Source organism: Empidonax traillii, unplaced genomic scaffold (genome assembly GCF_003031625.1).
Source record: "Empidonax traillii isolate 1590-97213 ecotype Southwest subspecies unplaced genomic scaffold, ASM303162v1 scaffold809:size313224, whole genome shotgun sequence".
Lineage (NCBI taxonomy): Eukaryota > Metazoa > Chordata > Aves > Passeriformes > Tyrannidae > Empidonax > Empidonax traillii.
The window spans coordinates 137,037-160,417 of NW_020956002.1; the positions used below are offsets into that span (position 1 = coordinate 137,037).

Here is a 23,381-nt window from a genome sequence, read left to right on the forward strand (position 1 = left end):
ACTGGGGAAGGGAAGGTGAATTTTCGAAAAATATGAGAAACTGAGTTCTAGAGACCAAATTTCTTATCAGTGGATGAAGAATGTGAAGGTCATTCACCAAAAATATAAAATAGAGCTATTCAGCTTGGATTTTTATTATCTGTTGCCTTGTTTCATTTAAAAACTATGTGAGCTGAGGCAGCTGAATTCAGCTCTCAGCACTGGGTGCCTGATAGTGTCTGGAATCTTTAAATGTGACTCCTTAATGTGATTCTTTAATTCTCTCTGTCTGGTACACAATACTTGAAGATCATTAACGAAACCTAGGAAAATAACAAGTGCTAACCACACTTGTGTTTTCTGCAGCTGATAAACTCAGTGCATGCACTTCATTGCCTCCTTAGAGAAGGATTTGTGTGTCTAAAACCTTGTCTGGGTTTTTTTTTCCCAAGCAGTGAAGGTGACTCTTGTAAGGCCACCCCTCCTCCGTGGGATTTGAAAATTTGATTCATGTTTCCTGTGCTCAGGAAAAAAAAATTCAGACGCTGGGCAAAATAGGGACCAACAATAGGTGACTTTTTGCTTTTCTCTTAAATTATGAGTTAGTAATTGTGGTTTGAGCAAAAATATTAAACTCCATATTAAAATATTAATAGAAAGTCAAGTCATATCCTACAGCCAGTGATAAATGGGATGGTGTCTCATTTGCCTTTCAAGTGTATCCTAAATGGTTTTAGGCAAGATAGTTCTAAATGGGGGACTGTTCATACTTTAAAAATGTGTGTGCTGTTTAACCAGCTGCACAAACCTATCCATAGCTTGGTTTGCATTCCATATTCCCCTCCTTTTTCCAGACAAATGCTTTAACAAGGTACAAAGCATGATGAACTTTGTGCTCAGCCATCACAGAAGAAAGGGAAACAAACAAAGCTGCTGCAGAGAACTTGAGCTTTTCTGGAAACTGGGGGAAATGGCTTCCAGAGAAACAGCACAACAATACCACAGATTGCATCCAAATCATCTCCACTGAGCCGCCGTGGCATTTGCATTTTAGTGCTGGTTTAATGTTGGAAAACAGGGGTTTGTGACATTTTTGAAGGAAGTTGTAAAATTGATTTTTTTTTAATTTTTTTTTTTTTAAATTATTTTGTTTGTTCTTTGTGGATGCACTAATGGGAAAAACATGGGAGAGGCAGTGCCCGTGGTGGAAAGGCTCTTGAGGGATTTATACTGAAAAAAAACCCTCGTGCTAAACAGCGTATTGGACCTGTTCTTTTTCTTTCTCCGCTGAGAAACATCAGGCTGCTTGTTCTGATTTTTCCCCCGTTCCCAGCCTGCCCACCCTTGACCTTTCCTCTTAGACTGGTCCTAATGGCTATCAAATTTTACAGTTTTCTTTGGCATAAGGGTCTTGAAAACATCATGGCAACTGGAAAGCTGTAAAAGCTGCACTCAGTGTTCCTCTGATTCATTAGAGTGTAGCTTTCCCAAGGTCACAGCATCTAAAGAATAAAGATGTTAACATTTATGAGTCAAAAAAGTATCTCAAGAAGAACCAGATGTAACAAATGATAGATTTTAATTTAAGAAGCTTTTCGTGGGAAGGGATTTTTCAGAAAGGGGCGAAGGTTTTTTTGTTTGGAGCAGAAAAATTGAATGAGTCTTGATGCGTCAGCATTTTCTTCATAAAATGTGGTAAAAGCTGAATTCTGATACCACAAAACTCAGAGAGAAGTGGTGTCTCAGCAGGTCAGGTGGAGTGACGTGGATAACATTTTCCCACCTGATTCTCCACACATCAAACTGAGTCGGTTCTTGCAAATTTTAAGAGCAGAGCTGAGTGGACTTCAGATACTTCTGAACATTTGGAAATGGGCTGGTGCTGAACCCTTCTGGAGATTCTAATCATTTGAGTATCCTTGCCTGGGTTGAGTGTTTCCCAGAGAGCTGAACTGATGGCAAATTTGGCCAGCACTTAATCAAAATGGGCCTTAATCCTGGCCTTTAGGTCTGGAACTGGTGGTTCCCCTTCCTGAGGAAAGTGCAGCTTGGTATGAGAAATACAAATGCCAGGGGTTCAGGTTGCCCAGTGTGTGTTGTATATCTGCTGGAAGTGGGTTAAATGTAGAATCTGCCAAAGGAACAGAGTAGATATGAAGATCCCCATGTAACTTTTACTAAATGATTTTTACAGTCCCTAAATCTAGTCATTAAGAAGAATAAGATGCTGATCTGATTGAGATCCAGGACTTGAACTTGTTTCTATTTTTGTCAGTGTGTATGTCACTTAATTTCTGATTTAATGTCTCCATAGTGCCTCTTCGACTGTTTTTTTTAGATAAGGATAAACACCCAAATATTGTTTTTTCTTTAGATGCTGAAGAAATACGTGGATTTATCCATCAAGATGACCTTACAAAGATTTTATTAGTTATTTTTCTATCTATCTAATGGATCCAGCTTCTTCAGGAGATATTCCACATCTGCAGTATATACCTGTTTGCTAACTTTTGTTTGTGGTTCTCTAAATTAGAAGCAACTGATGTGGGCAGACAGCTTTCTTTGGCTATTTATTTTAAAATGTCCAAGCACATAAATTACTCCTTTCAAAGTCAATTGAGGATTTTGTTTAGTAAATTAGCTCCAGATCTCTCCCTGGTATTACTAGTCAAGGAATACTTTAAAATGGGCTCAGATTTTGCTCAATCCCACTCCCCCTCCCCATTTTGAACATCTTCCCTTGCATTGTGAGCGTTGGGATGGATCTGTGGCCTCGACAGATGCCAAGATAAAAACCGTGCCAATGCACACTTCCCCATTTTCTGTGGAAATCTGTGGAATTCGACACTAAAAACTGAATTTGGCTCATGGACTTCCAGGCCTCAGCCATTCTTCCTTCTGCGTGTCGGTGCCATAAGGCTTCTGTGACACTTCAGCTGCGACACTCGTCCAAAATTCATCAGCTCCTGCAGGCATTTGCTTTGATTTCAGTAGCTCTGCCCACAGTGATCTGTAGCTGCTCTGACAAATTTGGTTCCGTGCGTCGGAACGATTTTGGGACATCCAGGAACTTAACGAACTGCAACCGCGGGGATGAGCGGGGATGAATTTTGCTGGAGGTGGACTTTTTACTTTCTTGGCACAGATTCCGTGCCACCTTCCAGCAAAGCTTGTTGCTGCTTGGTGAAGATGATTAGCACACAGTAAATTCCGCGCCGCTGCTGAAAATGTTCAGGCAAAGCGGGAAGCAGCATTTCCCTCGCTGTTTTACCCCTCTGGTTCACGTTTTGGACATTACTTATTTCATGCTGATGTGTCTTCTGTTCTCTGCTGAAGCAGCTGAAATCCTCTGATATCAGAAGCAGAAGAGTTTGATTGTTGTTTTTGTTTTGGACGTTTCTTAGTCAAGTTGTTTGAGCTCCTGGAAGAGCTGCTTCTCTGCAGGGTGGCCTTGGGAGAACTTCTGAGAGTGCCATCTCCTTGCTGCAAAATACACAAATTAAACCCATTTCTGGGGGAGTGTCACTTCTAATAGTGAAAGAAGAGCCAACCTCAGCATGGATAGGATACATAACACACCCCATCGGACTGAAAAAGAGTTGTGTCACTTAAAGAAAACAAATTCGAGTTGAAAGACAAGGATTGTACGTTAAGCACTAAGAACACACAAAGCCCCAAATAGGTCCTTGCCAGACTGTGTCACTATTATAACAATGTTATAATATATTATTATAATAATATTATTCTCTTAATAATTTTGGTGCATCTAATTTTTGTCCAGGAGTCCTGTAATTCCTGCCACTGTAATAGCATAGGAAATTAATTCCTATTAGAGATTTTCAATGCATTTGCAATTTAAGGTGCTTTCTCACTTTTAAGGTGATTTCTTCACTAAACACTCTGAGTTCCCTGTCTGAATTTACTGAATTTACAGCCAGAATTCACTGAATTGAAAACTTTGGAACTATTTTGCCAGTGTAGATAAAACTTCAGATTTCCCTTTAAGACAATTTAATAGTTGGATGGCAACATTTCTTTTTCTTTTTTTCTCTTGTTTAAGGTAATGCCTTCACGGTGAAAGACATTTATGAAGTGAACACCTGCTAAAAATCTTGCAGATAGTTGAAGCTACAGATTTAAGAGGGAGAGTTTGCTTTCTGAGTTAGAGGTGTTTGGAGACCAGATTGATAGACCCAATTCTATCAGTTACAGGAAAAAAAGAATAAGACAAAAAAAAAAGCATAAGAGGATATGACCTAACCAAAAAAGGAAATTTTGAGTTTTCAATAGGCAAAATTAAGAGCTGGTTTGCAGGTTTTATGTGTTTAAATGTACTCCTGTTGCTTTTACTCTGCATTAAGCTTTCTAAGGAAGCCTTATCCTGGCATGTCAGGTGTAATATTCTGTCCATAAATTATAGTTGGTCCACATTTTCACTGGGGCATTCTTTGAAAATAAAGATTCACCTTCCTCTGGGTATGTGGAAAGAGAAGATGAGGTGGTGGTCACGTTGTTTGCTTTTCTCTTGGCAGCAGGAGCTTGAAAAAAGTTCAGCATTTGGACTTTGAAGGCTTTGAGAATGGTTTTTTTTGTGAGGTTTTCTTGTTTGCTTCTTTTTAGAGGGAAGTGGGGAGGCTTTTTGTGGTTTTGTTTTTTGGGTTTGTTTTGTTTTGATTTTTTTAGAAAAAAAATCCAAAAAATCAAAAAAAACCATTCCTACCCCCTTGTTGCTCTCCTAGCAGTACAGGAGATAGAAATTCCATCAGCCTGCCAGGTGAAAGTCTCTGATACAGCAATGTGGTTTTGAAGGGGGAAGAAACACCAAAAAAAACCCCAGCATGGCTCTAAAAAAGAGTGTTTGGTTCCATCTCTAGTTTTGGACAGCTATTGGGATACAAAGGGGAGAAATAATTTTCTAATCTTTCTGCAAAATCTATTGTGACTCAGACTCCTGAGAAAGGGATGAAAAGAATCTGTTCCTTTTGTTATTTTTGTGGTTTATTTATCTCTTACATTACCCTTTCTGTGACTTGAGTATTTATATTATATCATAAATATTTATATTACATCATCACCTTGCACAGCTTTTTAGAAATAAGTATTATTCAGGGGGCAGACATTCAAAACGCTTCACATTTCTTTGATTTTACTTTTTTTTGCCCCTTCTGAAGGCTCTCCCATTGCTTATTTAAACAAATAGTCCTATTTGATTGGTTGTTTGAAAAAAAAAGGCAGTTAGTTGATGGATGGAAATTGTTAGTGAAGGATGAGAACTTGCTGAAACAGAACAGTGGTTGAAAGACCAGGAGGCTTCCCTTTAAGCAGCAGGTTGTATTTTTTGGGGGGAAGATCCTTCCTCCAGCTTCTTATTTCCAGTATTTCTGTGGTGCTGAATGCTGAGTTATGAAATAGCTGATTGGTTTTGCAGATAAAGCTGAATTTGTAGTTTTAGCCTCTTGGAGATTGTAAAAGAGGGAGGGGCTTCAGAGCTACTGGAGGGAAGGGGATGGAGACCTTGGACTACTCTGAGTTCAAGGTGGATTTCTGGGAGGGTCCAACACGAGGGGGAAGGCTTGGCAACAAACAAACAAACAAACAAACAAAAAAAAACCAGGGAAAAGCTTTCCCTGCTCTGACAGATTGTGCAGGAATGCTGAAGGCATGGGGGAATGAGTCTGAGCTGGCTTTTCATCAGGGGCTGTTTTTGCCAAACTGCCTTGGCTGTCTTGGGCTTGAATCTGGGTGTGAGATCAGGTAGCAAAGCTTTTCCTGGAATACTTTTAAAACTGGGGGTGGAAAAAAGGCAAGTCTGTGTGAACACAAACCTAAGTCAGAAATAAGTCAAGCACCTTTGCAATGGAAGGCACATTTGAAATGTTCTGATCATACTAACAGGTGATTTTTCGAAGAAGATCATTTTATCTTGTTTATCATTAATAAATTAGGGAAAATAACTGGGGTTTTTGGTCTAACCCACCGCAAATTTAGGCCTGACAGTCATCAAGCTGTGAGGTTATCTTTGATTATTTATGTATTTTTAGTTGGTTGATGTGCACCACTGAATGATTTACAACAGTGACTGTGATACTGATGTTCCAGGTGTAAGCCAAAATACAGTCTGTAAAAAGCAGAAAGTGTTGCATTTTTTAGAATGAGTGAAGAAGTGATTTTGGATTGTTTTGTTTGGTTGGGGTTTTTTTTTGTATGAGGAAGTGAAGATCACAACAGGATTTGTAGTTAAAGGAGAATGCATCTCTCGTCATTCATGATACTCTTTTAAATACAGACCAGAGTATGAAAAAAATAAAAATCCTGTTATATCTTCTAAAACACTGGATTTTCTGTGGTTCTTGCTGTATGTGGATTAATATAGAAAAATGTAATAAGGCTTATTTTGTGGGGAAGGCAATCTTTTGTTACAAAAGGCATACCTTTTTCTCATGCCATATTAACAGCATGTTTCAGGTCGTTGTTTGTTACAACAAAATCAGTGTTTGAACTCACTGCTTATTTTAAAGTCAAAAAAAAATAAAAAGTACATTTTAAATACAAAAAGTGTTCCAAAATCAGGTGCTTGGTTTCGATTTTTGATGGCATATCGTTGTTTAATGTGATGATACTCCAGTGATTTTGGGGAGGAGCGTTCCATACATTGGATTGCTGCTTTCCAGTTGCATGTATTCAGTCAGTTGTATATATATTTCAGCTGTATATAATCAATTTTGTTTGTTCAGGTTCCCTGAGCAATAGGCAGCAAGTCCGTCGACAGATCGGGAACGTGCATATATACCCAAAAATTGGAGAAATTCTTCTGTATTCTCAGCATCCTTATCTTAAAACACTGCTCTCTTCCCTCCCCTTGTGTTTCAGACATCGATGAGTGTGAGAATGACTTCTACAATGGGGGCTGTGTCCACGAGTGCATCAACATCCCAGGCAACTACAGGTGCACGTGCTATGACGGGTTCATGTTGGCCCACGACGGCCACAACTGCCTCGGTGAGTGCTGAATTCTGACAGAAAAATCCCATTTCATGCCTCTGGTCTCGGCTCTCTGCTGCATTTTGTCATCTGGTGTGTTTTCAGGGAAAGGCTTGATCCAGATCACGCTGAATTTAAGTTTCTGGTGACCCCAGCGTGGTTTAGACCAGGCCCTTAATGCTGTCACTCTTAATCCCAGCGTCTTTAATAATCCCCCCAAGTCTTTAATATCCCATCTTTAATATTGCTGAAGAAATCTCTGACCACCAAAGTCTGTGCTGGATGTTTGGCCACCTTTTTAAAAGAAAAGTAATCTGTTAAATATATTAAATATACTGAAATGTATTTGGTCTGCTTCTTCCAGTTTTGTAATTCCAGTTGTATCTGTAGAGCTTCCCTTCCCCCTTTTTCCCCCCTCTCTGGGATGTGGTGTATGAAGAGAAATTACAGGATGTTAAAAGTGCTAGTGAAGATTTTGGGATCTGTATTTTTGATTCATGTCCAGTGCTTTGGTTTAAATAGGTTGAGTTTATCCTATAAGCTAAATAAGTATATGTTTTGTCATAAAATTTCTTCACACCAGTTACCTGGAAATGAACCTTGATTGCTATGCCCTGTTTCCTATACCTGCTTACTTGGTGGTCATTTTTAGTTGGAAAGTCTCTAAGCACTGGATTTTTTCTCAATGTTCCCAATATAAATGCCATGACCAGTGTTTTGGTGCAGTCCTAAATTAATTTCAAGGTGATGTTCATAAAACAGTGTGGAAAAGGGATATTTTTCTGTATCAGGCAGCAGCTTTACCTTGGTAAAAACTGAATTACTTGCAATGAAAGTCAAGAATTGAGGCAGTGAACCAGAAATATTGAAGCCCAGTATCCCCAGCCTGCCCTAATTGAAGCTATGGAACAACTGGAATTTCAGAGCAAGGATTTGGTTACCCTTTCAGTAGACGTATTTCCAACTTGTGTTCATTTTTAAGCTGAGTAGTATTTGTTCATAGGAATTATATATCCTGACCACTGACAGGCTTTTGACTCAAACTTCCAAATTTCATGTGTCATAGAAGGAACTAAATGGATTTATTTGCTTTAGTCTGAAGTGGTCAAATGATTATTTGTGCAATTTTTGTTGCACAAATGTTCTTGCTAATTTTAAAAATAAAAAAACCACCAATCTCTTATTTATTCTAATTTCAAGTTACTTCCATTGTAGTAGGGGAAAAAAATCTTTTGAACAATGAACAGCAAAAGGAGTGACCTGGTAAAGGATGAGCCATTCAGGAGATCTGTGGGATTTTTTTGGACCTCCTGTCTGTGTTATTGCTTTCTGCTCAGGAAACAGAGAGGTTAAATCTACAAAGATAGTCAAATTTCTAATTATATTTCCATTAATTTCTACTCAGCCACTTGTTTGTTTGTTTGTTTGTTTGTTTGTTTTTTGAAACCAGAAATGTGTAAATGCAGTTGGATGGATTTAAGAGGTTGCAGTGAAGTCTCAAATCAGAAACAAAAGTCTCAATGCAGTGAAGTCTCAAATCAGAAACAAAACACTCAAATTTAAGTTAGGATTTCTATAAAATTTTGGAAATTAGTTTGCTTCTGCCAGAAAATTTCTCTTTCACCATGGTGAAATTAAGTATTGAAAAGGAATAAAGTTCTGATGAGCCCTCTCTTTTCCACCTGTTCCTGCTTTTTGACAAACCACTTATTTTTCGTGGGTTTTAAGGAGACAAAGAATGCTGCACTAACCATGTTCTCTCTCCTTCCATCCTTCCTTCCTTCCTTCCTTATTTGCTTGTTGGGAAGAGATAATTTGGTTAAGAATTCTTGGTTAAAATTTGTACTGGAATATTCCCCGAGCTGTCCTCACAGGAACTCGACTTACTTTCTATTTGGTGTTTTCACTGAGGAACTTCTCAAATATAGCATGAAACGTCACCACAGGGTATTCAAATAGGATGAGATCCTTGTCTAGCTAAAAATCATTTATTTTAGCACTGTAATCACTTGAAATACCAGTAGTTCTTCCTCAAAATTTCCTCCAGGTTCTGCTCAGTGGATGCCAGACTGAGATTTGGTCTCATGAAATAGGTTTGAAACCAGTCAAGGAATATGTTTTCCCTTTTCTCATATGAAATACCAGTTTGGGGTTTTTTTATAAGCAGTTAGTTCACTGGTCCAGATATTCTTTCCTACTTGATAATTTTTCTCTCCCTGAGATAAATTGACTTTTCCTCCTTTGTGCCTTTCATATCTTGGGTCATGCTTTCACTTCTCATTCTCTCTCTTGCCTTCAGGAAAAATCATGGCATAACTGATCCTCCTTCCTGTTATTGCCAAACACTTTGCCCATCCATGTAGTAATTTGGAGTCTCTTCTCATATATCTGGTAAAATCTGTCCTGGAATATCAATGGATAAGATGAAAGAAAAGGATTAATTTTCTTCCAGGGAAGAGAAAATGGAAAAGAAGATTAAATGGTCACCAAGAATTAGATTTTTTCCCTGTTTAGTTTTGTGTCTCTGCAGAAGTGAATGAGGCATTGTAAATAGTTGGTTACTCCCTCTGGGATATTCAGAAAGAGCATTGAATTATTTTTCCTTTCTCCTGAAAGGCTCTCACAATCTCACATTAATGTTTCCCCCACTGTATAAAAAAAATGAACTTCCTGAGAGATTCTTATGTGCTGTGTTGATCTGAAGCATCACTAAGGGAGGGAGTTCTGAATTTTATCATGGATTTCTAAACCTTGGGGTTTATCCAGGAAAAACTTGCTAGAAACCGTGCTGAAAGCAGTTCTTGCTGATATTCTTGACTAAGTCTCACAAGTTTATTCAGCATCTGCAGAGAGAAAGTGGAAGAGAGTGCCAGGACTGTTCAGATCAGAAAGCAGAGAGCTTTGCTTCCCCAAATTCCCTTGCCAAAGGGCTCAGCTGATATTCCAGCTGTTCCAAGCCTTCTGAAATTCACCTGTCCCTGATCAGAATGGGGAAAAAAAGGGGAATGAAGAGTGTGCAAGAAAAATATGCAGAAACAGAAAGCTGATGGTTGTTGATTCTTATTTGAGAAAACCAGGTAACAGCTCCTCCACATTCTGCTCTCGTGTCCTTTTCTCCTGGAGGCAGACTGTTGTGTTAGGGAATTCATCCTAAAATTTAAGGGTTTTTATATTATTTTCTCCTTAGCTCTGATTTGTGGTAGTTGCTTTTTTAATAGGGAATAAGCTTGGCTTTTTTTTGCATGAACACTTCTTGCTTCCAGGCTGCACTCATCTTAACTCTTCTTTTTTTCTGAGGATAAGGATAGGTTCCGTGAGGTCCTCTGCTTTTTATGTTTCTCTCATTAGTAAATGTGCTCAAGGTGGTCGAAAACTGTTCTTAGAAAGTATCTAAAAAGAGACAAAGCACCATAGAGGAAAAATCTATTATTATAATGTATTCAGAGACTTATTTATAGGTTTTTCTGTGGAATTAATTGCTGTAATGTAGGAACACATGAATACCTGGCAAATGCTAATAGACTTGTCCTCAGAAAGTCCTGTAAGTATAATTTTAATTGATTTATAAATGAGTAACTAGGGCAAACAGTTGAAGTTACTTCTCAGTCTTCACACAGGATGATTGAGGCATCTCAATATGTGCACCAAAAATAGAATCCTTACCCTTCTGCATCCCTGCTTGCACATTCTTATTTCAAATATTCTATGTACCTGTAGTTTCTCTTACAGAAAAATAGCAATTACCTGATTTTGACATCTATAATACGACATCTCAGTTGATTATTTTGTGTGTCAGACCTCCTGCAGATAACGATAGAATCAGGTTTTGATGGTTCATCCTAGTTTGTGGTAATCTTGTGTCTGATGGGGAAGAATCCTGGCAAGCTGAGTGAACTTCTGGTCATAAATCAAGCCAGAAATGCAGTTACCAGTGTTCCATGTGTGTTCCATGGATGCTCAATGTAGTAGACACAAGCACAGTGTCAGCTGTGAAGGGAATATCAAAGTCCTGATCATGTCCACAACCTTGGAGGTGTGCTTGGGGCAGAAGGCCTGAACAATGGACATCAGTTTTTTTATATGTCTGTTCTCAGATGCTGCTTTGCATTTCTCGACAGAGGGACTGTGTCATGTGGAAACCCCTGTGGGGAAGGAGAGGGTGGCACTTTCCCCGGAGCAGTGGAACTTGCTCCAAGGGTGGAATTGCTTGGCCAGCTCTGGTGGGTGAAGCAAAGCAGCAACTGCAGCATTTGGGAGCCTGCAGCTAAAAGGGAAACTTCTGAGACAAATTAGGGGCAGATGAGCCACAGGCCTGTTATAAAATGGACCTTGGGATCCCAAATCAGTATAAAACTTCATGTTTGAAATGCCATCGTTTCCTTTCTTCCTTTCTGTCATTTCTTCTAAGGTGTGAGGTTAAGATCTGGACCCAGGTGTCTGTGTTGCAGTGCTCCTTTAATATCTGATCTGCTGGCTTATTTCAAGAGGAGAAGAGGTTTTAACCCTGGCATGTTGGCTTAACTCCTGCCTGGGTGGTGCAAATCTGCAATCTGGCTCAGGTGGCAAAACTAACATTAGGATATACACACAGAGAGAAGCACAGAATCATTTAGGTTGGAGAAGACCTCTGAGACTGAGTTCAACCTTTAGATCATCAAGTCCAACCTTTAAATGTGTGTATATCCCATCATACCATTCATCTTCTTTTGGTGAATGCTCCAGTGCTCCATGTTTCCCTTTCAAAATAAAGCCAAACCAGCTAGAAATCAAAATCTACCTGTTCCTACCCTGCAGTTTGGATGTTCACACCGGGATGTTGGACTGTGGCCTAAATGTGGCAGTGGACGTAGACTGGGAGGAGAGCTGCAAACGGATGAGAAATCATTTCTAGAGCTCCCAGATGTGTAATGTCAAGTAGTGGTACATAACTCAGCATTGCATAATCACTGTTGTGATTGAAGAGACCAGTGTCTTCCTTTTAATTTAGCTGGATTTTTCTTCTTCTCCAGACAGCTGTGCACAACGTGTTGCTTTGCTTAAACTCCAAACAAATGCTTCTGTTACTGATGTTTATTTTTCTTTATGTTTCCCAACAGTTCAAATCGATTTTTTTTTTCTTTTCAATGTGAACATTTTTAATGTAAAGCTAAACAGCTTTTGGAAAGTTATTTTTAGATAAATTTTTTTTAAAAGTATTTTAAAGAGATTCTGAAAAAGAGTCCATCTCCTTTTCCTCCTTCTCCAGTTTTCCTTGCCCTTCTTTCTTAGTTCCAGAAAGGTGAGCTGACAGTTGAGTGTTGTCTTCCTCTAGCACGTTAGCAGGGCCTCTAATAATGTTATCAGTCATAAATTCCCTGCCAGATTTTCATGGCTGGTAATCTCAAGCTCCTTGGCAAATGGAGGAAGGTTGAATACACCTAAGAGTCTTCTTTTCAGAACTCCTCATTTTTGTTGGAACACGTGTAAAATGATGGTATTTTTGTAGAGGAGGTTAATAATGTAAATCTTGTAGCTCTTCCTCACTGGAATCAATGGAAATGAGCAGAATTTCAGGACTTGGCAGTTGTTTTATGCCTTAAGAGGGGCAAGTTGGACTCTCAGATTAGGGCTTGGTGGTTGAGTTGGGAGCTGTTCTAACTGTGAGCAGCCCAGGCCACATTTCCAGATGGGAATGGGAATGTGTGTTATATCTGTTTACAGACTAGATGAAAACTGTCGAAATGCAAGGTTTAACAGTAGATGTATTTGTATGTTTTAAACCTTCATCAATTCTCTGTTCCTGCACACAATGATGGGCAGTGATGAGGTCCTTGGGATGAGGGGAGCCCTGCAAATAGGACCCCAAAGCTATTTAGCTACTGAACCTTCCCCAGACAAGCTGCAGTGAGCGCATTCCCAAAAATCCACGCTGCCAATAGCACGACAAACTGCGTTTCAGTGACAAAAACCTTCTTTCAGCACGAAAAACTTGAATGCATTTTTTAAAGTCCTTTATTTTTCGGATGCAAGAGAAAGTTATTTCTGATGTATTTCTTCAGCCAAGTGATTTTTACTGTATTTCTGGTTTCAGATCTTTTATCAGTCTTGTTTGGTCTGTACATTAGATTAATAGTAGCAGCTGTGATTCATCAGAGCAGTTTAAAGCATCCAGTCTTTGTGGTATTTTAGAACATGTACTACTGTTCTTCTGACTGATGGCTGGGTGCTCAGAAAATATGAATAGCTGGGAGGTAAATATTCCATAAACAGTTCTTTATTGGATGTTTACATGCAACTTCTATATATATGTTGCTTCTCTTACTTGATTGCCTGTGTCTCGTGAAAGTCTTCATAAGTGCAAATGGTAGCAGGCGATCCTGGAACTAAATTAAATCTCTCTTTCAAGGTGAGATTATAACGTGTTAGTTCTGATGATCTTCCAAAATCGAATAAAAATACGGAATTCTCTTTGTGGTTAACAGGAAGGTGTCTGATATTCAGCCCTCTCTGCAGCTGGGATCTGAACACAGTGATTTTCTTACCCTGCTGCTTCTATTTCTGGACCCGAAAGTTTCCACCCCTTTAAAAGTACTCTAATGTTTGGTCACCCCACATTAATCTCTGGAGTTTAAATGAGATATAACTTTCTTTACATGTCAATTTGCCGTGTGTTTGCTTTCTTAAGCCAGTGTGATCTGAAACAAGTGAGAGCATAAATCAACACAGGCCCAAGGTTTTTTGTTAGGTATGGGGAAATAATCAGAAGTGTGGAATAAATCTTGGTCTCTGTCAACTATGAAGGTAGATTCTCAGACTGTCATAATAAATTAAGAAACTGGGAGCTATGTGACAGCAGCATCAATCTCAGTCTCTTGTTTCTGCAAGTCTTCTTGTTGTCTCAGCCTTTTTTTTCTTTTTTTTTTTTTTTTTTTAAATACTTACTCCCTGGAGGAGGTGATCAATCACAGCAAAGATTTCTCTACATGGAACGCTCAGGAAAGTAAAGAATGATCAGCTTGGAGTGTGAAGTTAATATGTATAAGTTAAATCAGTTAAATCCCATGTGGATGATCTATCAGTTGTTCTGATAAGCCTGTTCTTGGTTCAGAAAGCTCTGAATTTTATATTGTATCTTTACTGCTTTGTCTTGTGTTAGTTTTGTGTGCTTTGTTAATTCATCTTAACCTTCTCATAGTAGCAAATTTCTAACCCAGTCTGGCCTATAGTGAGAGGAAAAGCTATGAAGTGCACTGAAAATAACCAAAGCTTTGGGAGCCACGTTGTGTTTAGCAATTACTTTAAAAAAAGGGGAGAATGTGCTCACCCGAGGGTGCAGAATTTCAGCCTATAATGGGTGTGTTTCCCAGTCAGATGTGTGTGCCCTCCAAGCCTTCCCTAAGGAGTGGTGTTTTTTTCCAATCCTAGAAATTACACAGATCAGTGAAAACACTGAATTCACATGGATTACAAAAAGACATCAAAGTGGAGAGCAGCAAAGTCTCTAATTTCAGCGAGAGTCACTGTCGTTGTGCTTTGCTTAGAATGCAGCCAGTTCTTGGCAGGGCTGATTTATGATAAATATTATGATTTATACAGTCAAGAAACAGCCATCAAAAAGACTCTCTGCTTAATAGTTCCTTACTGTATTAGAAGATGAATCCTGACTCTTTTCCAGTATGAATGAGTGCTAGATGAAAAGCTGGGAGTGAATTTCCTTGTTGAGTAGATTTTAGGGTTCTCAGCTCTCCACAGAGCCCTGGCTTTGCTGTCTCATAATTTCCATGGATTTCTGCACCTTGCCATTATCCTTTTGGCTTCAGTGTACAGTGTGCAAATTTCAAACTATGGATCAAACCACAAGACCAAGGTAGAGGGTTGTTTTTCCACTACCTTCAGACTTCAATCCAGTTCCTTCTCTAGCATCTCAAAATACTCCCTGTGTTCACATTCCTTACTGGAGTTGTATCAGAGCATAAGATGTAGTTTTGCAAAAAAAAAGAGGGGCAGGAAGGTACACGGACTGGTTGGTGGCAGTATGTTTTAATATGATTTTTTTGATGACTGTAGCTGGCACTAAAATAATAAGAGCAATAATCATTAATCATTAAAAAGTCACTGGGCATATCTGTGAGGATGATTTTCTGGTTGCAGTCCTGTGCAACCTGCTCCAGGTGACCCTGCTTGAGCAAGGGGGTTGGACTGGATGATCTCCAGCAGTCCCTGGCAGTCCCATCTGTAATTAAAATATACTTTATTACATAAATAAGACTGGAGTAGACATACAGTATTGTGCTGTAGGAAAGAGAAGGATCGTTTGAAAAAGTTGAGAAACTTCATTTATTTAATTGTTTCTGTTGTTTATTTGGAAGGCATAACTAAGAAACTGCTTAAAAATTATGAGTATGAGAGCAACGAATGGGTTCTGGACCTGATAGTGATGTAGTGGGATTAGAATTTTGGAGTGTGACCAGTCATTTTGGGCTTGTTATTTAAGATGCTGAGCACTGATCCCAGTGCATCAAAACTTCTGTGCTGACACCAGATATGAGTCACAATATTTGCTTTGTCCAGTAGGCTGAGATCGTCTGTATGTCACCAAGGTTTATTTAGTACTTACAGAAATCCCTGAAACTCTCTGCATGAGCATCTTAGGGAAGTCTGAGAGGCTTGATTTCACTCACTTTAAAAATAACTGGATGAAGTATAAATTCTCAAAGAACCACTGGCTCAGGCTGTTAATGACTGCACACTGAAAGACTGTGAAAACTCATTCTTGTGCTCTGAAATGACATGAATATCCCAGATATGAACTGACTCTTGCTTTGATTATTTCAATTTGAAGTCAGAACTCTAGGAAGCTGAGCCTCAATTAAAAAAATTCCAACAAGTGCCCACTTTGTCCCTTCACACAGGCTACATGTCCATTTATGTGTTCCCAGGTGCTGGGGAAGAGAATATAAAGCTCTGGTGAGTTTTATAGGGAAGGTGGAGTTAAGGTGGTTGGTTGTTTTGATTTATTTTTGGGTTCTTTGTTTGTGTTGGCTTTGCACTACCAAGCCAACCCCAAACTTATTAAATTCATTCCTGCTTTACATAATTATGATGGTCCTGAAGTCAGTTTTTTCGACTGCTGTTGTTCTTCATCGATAATTCCCAGCACTTAAATGTGTTTTCAGGTATTTCTGTCAAGAAAAATCAGGAAAAATAGATGTTCTAAATACTGATGTTTGTGTTACTTGTGTTTAGGAGAGTGGAAATGCTGAACTTGTTTCATAATATGCCCATTTGCCCAAACATTTTGTGCCAAAGGAACCCTTCATTCACTGAAACTATTCAGAAACTGAGGCTGTCTTTATAAAATCCTTTCCACCAGGGGAGGTGCTTTCAGGAAAATTGTTTTGGTATGACCTGCAGGAATAATTTCAGCACTTCCAAAACATTTTGCAGCACTTTTCTGTTCCCCAGAAGTTTACTGAGTGTCTGACTAAGCCAGTGTAGCTGAATAAGCCAATATTTTTCAACTCCTGCTATAATTCTTATTTCAGTGTTGAAGCTTGTGCTTCAGACTCTCCCATTTCTTCCACTTTTCATGGACTTCATGTATTATCCATATGGAGAGTGAGAATCTGAATGTAGGGAGTCCCCTACCTGTGTTACTGGTAGATAAGAAAGAAAATCATTAATCCAACCTTTTTCTTGGCTTTTATCACCAGAGCTCAGAATAAAGTGCTTCATGTTGTATAGACTTGGAAAATGTTCCCAACCTGAAATGAAAATATCGTTTCACTTTTCCTGTCAGATTTTATGTTTTGCCTGACCCACAGCAAGATCTCCTTTTTCATTTTTGCAAGGAAAAAAAATCAAAACAATAATAATAATAAATAAAATTTTTGAAAAAGGCAGTTTTGCGTTAACCCAAACCAGATTTTTCTAATGCTGGCAGGGTCTACAAGTAAAAGGAAATGTGTATAAGCAGTAATTAACCTGGAAGAGGGGTAGAGAATATTGTTTCAGTTGAGCCTGCAGCAGTTAATGATGCCCAGGGACAAGACAAAGCAAGGAACATGATGGTAATAAACTGGATAATTTACTTAACTTGTCTCAGATTTTTCCTTCAGTTGATCAGGACTGCTGCTTGTTTGTATCTGTAATTAACTCCCCTCCAGTAGTTCACAGGGTACTGTTAATCCAGCACTTGCCACTTGGAATGAGAGGGTAGAAGATGCCACGTTGAAGGAATTGGGTGTTTGTTTTGGAAATGCTAAAAGCTGTGAGGAAAAAAAAAAAAAAAAAAAAAAAAGAGTTTTGGTGGCTTGGAAGGACAGAGAGTGGTGCCCAGGTTTTTAAAGGAAGGAATAAACAAGTGGTGTCAAGAGACTTGAACCCAATGGAACACTCATGGAACATCCATGTGGCTGTTTAGTTCAGGCAGGCAGCACATGCAGCAGAGTTCAGCTGTTGCATTAAATGCATATTTCCTGTGCTCTACAAAGCAAAAAAAGTCCTTTGCCAGCCACATTTACACTGTGTTTGTGTAGTGTGAAATGTAAGGAGTTCTTCTGTGTGTCACAAAATAGCTGCAGAAGTGATTTTAAGCCTCCTTTTCAAACTGTGCAGGCAAACAAGAAGCCCAGTCAGTGGATGTTAAGGTGATAGGGAGGTTGTAGCCCATTAAAAGACAGAATCATTCTCCAGGGCAGATCATGACCATCATTTTAGGTGTTGTATCCTTGTAGATAAGAGTGGTTCTGGGGGTCAACTCATTGACCATTATAGAATTATTTTAGTATTCATCACCCAAGAACATTCTTTATGTTTCCCGTCTGTAAAATATGCTTCATTTTTCAGGGAAAGGTAATTTTTCACCCTTTGGGGTTTTGTTTTTAGTTGGTTTGGTTTTTTTTTTAAATGTCTAGTTCAGTAAACATTCATTACTGTAGGATGTGTTTTTTGCAAGTGGATCTTTTCTCAGCAGGGGCTCTGATGAATTTATCTACAACTGTGGTAATGAGTGAAGCGTTGGTTTCAAGGCTCTTCTTTCTCCTTTCCTTCACCAGATTTTTCAGTCTCTCAAAGGAGGGGCCAGAAAGTAGAATTCTAACCTTAAACAGTAGAAAATTTGGGCCCAGCTTTTAAGTTTTGGGTGAAGCCTGCTTTCAGATCTGCTGGAGATACAAATGCTGTGCACACAGGTAGTGATGTCTCTCTCTCCTGGTGTTTCTCTGCGTGCTCACATAAAGCTTGGCTACAAGAGACGGTTTAGCAGTTCAGGTAGCAATGATTCTCGTTTCCATGGCCCCCTCAGCTGATCCACTATCTCCTTCCCTGCCTTTCCCAGCGTGTCAGCGCTTGTATGAGCATTCCAGCAGGAGCACCTGCCTGCAGCCTCTAATCTGATACCACCTGCTCTACTCCTACATGCCACATTTGCTCCTTGGGCTTCCGTGGCTATCAGGAGATCACATCTTCCAAGACACCCACTCCAACAGAGCGTCATGGTGCTTGGGGGAGCAGAGAAGAGAGAAGAATGTGTTCCAAATGTTGCTGTTATTGAAGGCTGACTCCTAGAAATGAGCTCTTTTTGTTTTAAGGGTGACACATCGAAGTAATGGGAATTGTTTCTGTGATCAGTGTCTTCTTGATATAACTCACAATTAAATTGCAGAAGTGATTGCCTCATCATGTTGGGTTCATTAGAGATTGGAGAAGTTCATCCAGGAAAGGTCCAGCAGGGTGATGGTCTAGCAAGTGATTTAGGAAAGTTCATAGGTATGTGATGGCTGAAACGTGGGAGAGCGTGTCTGCAATGGCTCTGTCCCATCTCCACAGTCTTCTCTTGAGTATCAGCTACAGGGAAGTGTCAAAGATGCTGGGCTACATGTTATTTTGGTGTAACTATGATTGTAGTAAATCCAGGAATGTGTTTTTGTGGTTTTTTTAAATAAGATTTTCAGACAGTTTTCTGACTGGAAATATTCAGAATATAAGGATTTTAAAATCCCAGAATCAGGAACTTAACATCCTCTGAGTTTGCGGTTGCTAATCATTTCCCCTACAAACTCAAAATATCCCAAGTGGTGTTTTGTTGCTAACATTTGAGGAAAAGTCTGGAGTGCTGCAATCAGCAGTTCACCTCTCAGTCATGGTGTTATGCACTGGTAAAATGGGCATCTGACAGAGCTCTTCCAAAAGTGTCAAAGACTAGCTTAGAGGGGGAAAAAAAAAAAAAATCAGGATCAGCTCCCTGGATCGTGAGTTAAAGTCCTGATTTTAGAAGTCTTGATTCCCAGATGCTCTGGAGACTTTGAAGGTGAGACTCAGATTTCTCAGGGGCTTAAGTGTTGATGAAAATGCTGACACGGAAAGGAAAGCGTCCGAAGGAAGGAAGAGAAGATCCTGGGAGGAAGTGAACAGGCAGGCTGTTCTTGGCATTGGCTTCTGTGGAGGGTTTCGTTTTCTGTGTCTTCCTGCTCGTGGTTTTGGTTTCAGGTACCCTCAGCAGACCTTTCCCCCTCTGTGGGTATCCAAACAGGACGCTGTCACGAGAGCTTCTTTAGGACAAGCGCTGCGGGAAGCTCTGCCCCACATCAGGGTGAAACACCAGTGAAGCTGGTTTGGAAAGTTCATCAGATAAATGAAATGAGAAAGTGAAAACATTTGTTTATTTATTAAATAAAACGTTGGTCCTTATCAGCTGTGATATTTCCTACCCTTTGATACCGAGATCTAGAGGATCTCATCTCACCCGGGTGCAGAGCACAAGTTTGATGATGTGAGGGCAGTGGGCCAAAAAGCTAGAGGTCTTATGCAAATTCAGATCTGCATTAATTTGCATAATGCTTCTGATCCATAGATACAACTATATATTTATGCATATATGCATCCATTTATCTGTCTCCTTTGAAAGATACTTCTCCTTTCCCAGCCTCTCCCTGAGCTGGCTCTTCCCCTGTTCCTGGATGATGCCTGGCCACTCTGAATCCAGACCCTCACCTCCCTGGAAATCGGCCTAAATTCTGTATAAGCAATCCCAGTTCTCGTGCTGGGTGTCATCTGAGCTATTTACTTCTAACTTAGAGCTGTGGGAACTGAGTTATTTCTGGAGGATTGTCTTTGGCAAAGGTAATCCCAGGGCAGTCCTTTGTGATGAGCATTAAAGGGAATGGCTTGAGGACTTTCTCCTAGTTTTTCATCCTCTTTTTGAGAAGGAGGGTTGGAGCAGCCACGTGGAATCTTTTTTCCATCTTTTTGTGGGTCTGGATTCTGCAGGTTTGTTGAAATCTCCTACCGTGGCATCATCAGGAGGATTTTGAGACTCAGCTCTCCTGCAAGCAGTGGATGATGCACTGTAGGAATCACACTTGGTGGTGAAGCCAAGCTGAAACTTTTGGTCAGATAAGCAGCCCAGGGAACAGATTTGACTTTCCATACACCAGTTTGAAAGGACTGGAAACCTGCCCCTGCTGTCTTGAGACTGCCATCCTCAGAGGGACAGTCTGGTCCTGAATGGTCAGTGGATTTTGTGCAAAAGGTTATGAAAGAGGACACACTTTGTTCTAGAAAAAAATATATCCTTTTTATTAAGAGTAGAGTAATAGAGCAAATGAGCTTTGTATTTGTGCTTTGGTCTAAAGGTTTTTAAAATGGCTTTAGTTCAGGCTTGGAGCAGATTCACTTGAGTGAAGGGATTTTATGCCATAAATTACTTTTTTCATGTGCCCTGAGTTAGGCCCTGGAGTGCAGGTCTCCAGTGTCACACAGAGTGGCCACAATCAAAGCTCCCAAGAATCCACCCTCAGTTTTTTCAAAACACTCAATAGCATTATTTGACATATAGAGCCACCAAAACTGGAGCTTTATTGAAAACCTGACCACTTATTTTGGTGCTTGTGTGGTGCTTAATCTCTAGAAAATCTGGTCCAAAATTCGGTCTCACCCCTGCTGCGCTGTTGATGTTTACAGGTTCAGCTGGGTAATTTGATCTGAATTGAATGAAATTGCACAATAAAAGAAAGGAAAAGCCCCTTTGGCAGCCCCTTTTCTTTTGTGAGCTTTGAAAAAATTCAGAAACATGAAGGAATTATTCCTACAGATCTACCAGAGCTTGAGCTTCTTGGAGTCAGTGGAGTTCTATCTCCTAACTTCAGGAGACCATTTTACCCTATTCTCTCTGTTACTGATAATCTGATTATAAAGTGACTTTACTGGAAAGACAATTTTGCAAGTAAATAATTCAATAAGTATTTTCCAGGCATTGATATCCAGTAGATTGCTTGGTAGGGTGGATGCTAAGCATTTTTAAGAACTGTAGTAATACAAAGTGCTCCAAAAAGCCTGGCCTAGAAGGACTGAGGCCTGAGAAGAGAAAATATTAATCCTGCACTGTCAAGCCAAGATCCATTGGAAGGCATGCAGTATGGAGATAGGGGTATAGTAGTCCTAAATCCAGCTGTTCCCTTTCTTCAAGTCCTTCTCTTCAAAAATGCATATTAAAATAATTTTGAGGCAAGTAATTGAAAACAATTGGCAGTAATTCCTCATGGTAAAGCTCTTTTTAAAGTGTTTCAATTGTAATAATTTTATTCCAGCATGTGGATTTGGGGCTTGGTGGTAAATTGAGCTGTCTCTTTATGGAAGTGGTAAATCCACCAGCATTTGCTATCAAGAGCAGGGAAAAAAAAATGTTTATAAATCATTGCATTTGTTTCAGATTATTCATCAGAGCTGGAAGGCAATTGTTCGAGTTATTTGGGATATTATAAACAGAGCTCTGGGAAGGCCACATACTTTGTAGCATAATTTGGGGGTTTGTACATGTACCAACTGAGACTTTTTCCTTCAGTAAGTGTTCAGCTGATCTTCCAGAGAGGAGAATCCAGATTCCAGGATGCTGTTTCGAAGGGAGCAGGTTGGAGTTGGCACTGAGAGGGCAGCAGGGCTGGGAAGACAGAGGAAGGCTCTGACTAGAATCACTTATTTATCTTTCCCTCTTGTGCAGCAGCAGGCAAGGAAAGTCTTCACTTCTCCTCTTCCTGTGCACTCCCAAACTCTCTGATGGGGGTTATGAAAACGTTCAGATCTGGGAAAGAGTAAGAACTGAGGGCAGGGGGGACTTTGACACAGAAAGTTGGAGGCCACAGCGCTTAACATTTCCTGGTCAGTAAAAAAAAATGAGGACTGTCTACACACTTGCATTGTAGTTCAAGACAGAAGGAGCCTGCCTGGTTTCCCTGGGTACTGTAATTACCCCGGAGCTTTTTTTTCTCTGTGAGAAAGAGCTCTGATTTGTGTCACATGAGGCGCAGGCAGCACCCCAGCACTAATAACCAGCAAGGGGCTGGAACTCACTGGCCTTCCTGCATTAGTTGCTGGCAGAGTTTCTGCAGCCTTTCAGAGCTCCCTGGCCTTGCCTGCAGAAGTACCAGCAAACCAGCTTGGTTTTACCTTCGTGCGTTGTGGCCACTCCTGGAGGAATTAATTCCTGCAGGAGCTGTGCCAGCTCTTCTGAGGTTTTTGGGTGTTGTGGATCATTTACCTTTGTTGTGGGTTTTTTGCCGCCCCCCCCACCTCCCCAAAAAAGAATGAAAGCAAAACACACACCAGCTGAGTTGCTGACATGTTGGCATATACTGTGAAATAAATAACTGGCTGAAGAGTCTTCATTTAAAAAAAAAAAGAAAAAAAGGAAAACATGGAATTTTCAGGTGTTGCTCTTATCAAAACAAAACAAAAACAAATAAGGAAAAAAAAAACAAACGAACAAAAAACCCCCAGCAAACAGATATGATTCACTTTTATGAGCAAAACAAAACAGGAGAGTTGCAAGGTTGAATGTGGGTCAGGTATCTCTTAGTGTCAGTGGTTTTCCAGTGCTGGAACTTATGTCTCTGTTCAACACAACAGCATAAAAACTGTTATGCCAAAGGGAAGAGATGGGTGGAAAGGCAGAGACCCTCAAAACAGCCAGTAGCTAATGCTGCCTTTGTGGTTTTATATATTTGCCTATTAAAAGGACAATACAGACGTGGAACAGTTAGATTTAAGAAGCCTTCTTTTCATTAAACAACATTAAACAAACTGACAAAGTAGGGGGTTATGACTCCAGTAATTGAAACATGCTGTTCTCTTCAAGACCAGGACTCCATAAAGACTCTTTCCACCCAGTAATGCCCTTTGTGTTCGCCTGCTACCCCTGCTAAAAATTACTGGAGACCTGAAGTATGTCTTTCCAAGTAGAGTGGGAATGACAATGCAACCCCACCCTTGGCAGATGGGGTCACAGCTTTTTTAGGACCTTTAATGTTCATTGTGCATTGGAAATCAATTTGCAGCTCGGAATACGTGGAGATGTAGCCAGACTCCCCTCCCCACTGTTTTTTTTTTTTGACGTTAACTTGAAGCCTGGGATGCAGGAAAAATAATTAAGTGGATTCATCTGGCTT

General features: G+C 39.9%; 1 protein-coding gene across 3 annotated transcripts in view; it reads left to right on the plus strand.

Moving 5' to 3' along the window:
* The window catches only part of SCUBE1 (signal peptide, CUB domain and EGF like domain containing 1), a 166,951-nt gene that overhangs the window by 19,066 nt on the left and 124,504 nt on the right, over positions 1 to 23,381 (plus strand). For all 3 annotated transcript variants that reach the window (XM_027901749.1, XM_027901748.1, XM_027901750.1), the window contains exon 3: positions 6,850 to 6,978. In XM_027901749.1, the coding sequence (XP_027757550.1) occupies positions 6,850 to 6,978 (129 nt within the window). The remainder of the gene's footprint in view (positions 1 to 6,849; positions 6,979 to 23,381) is intronic.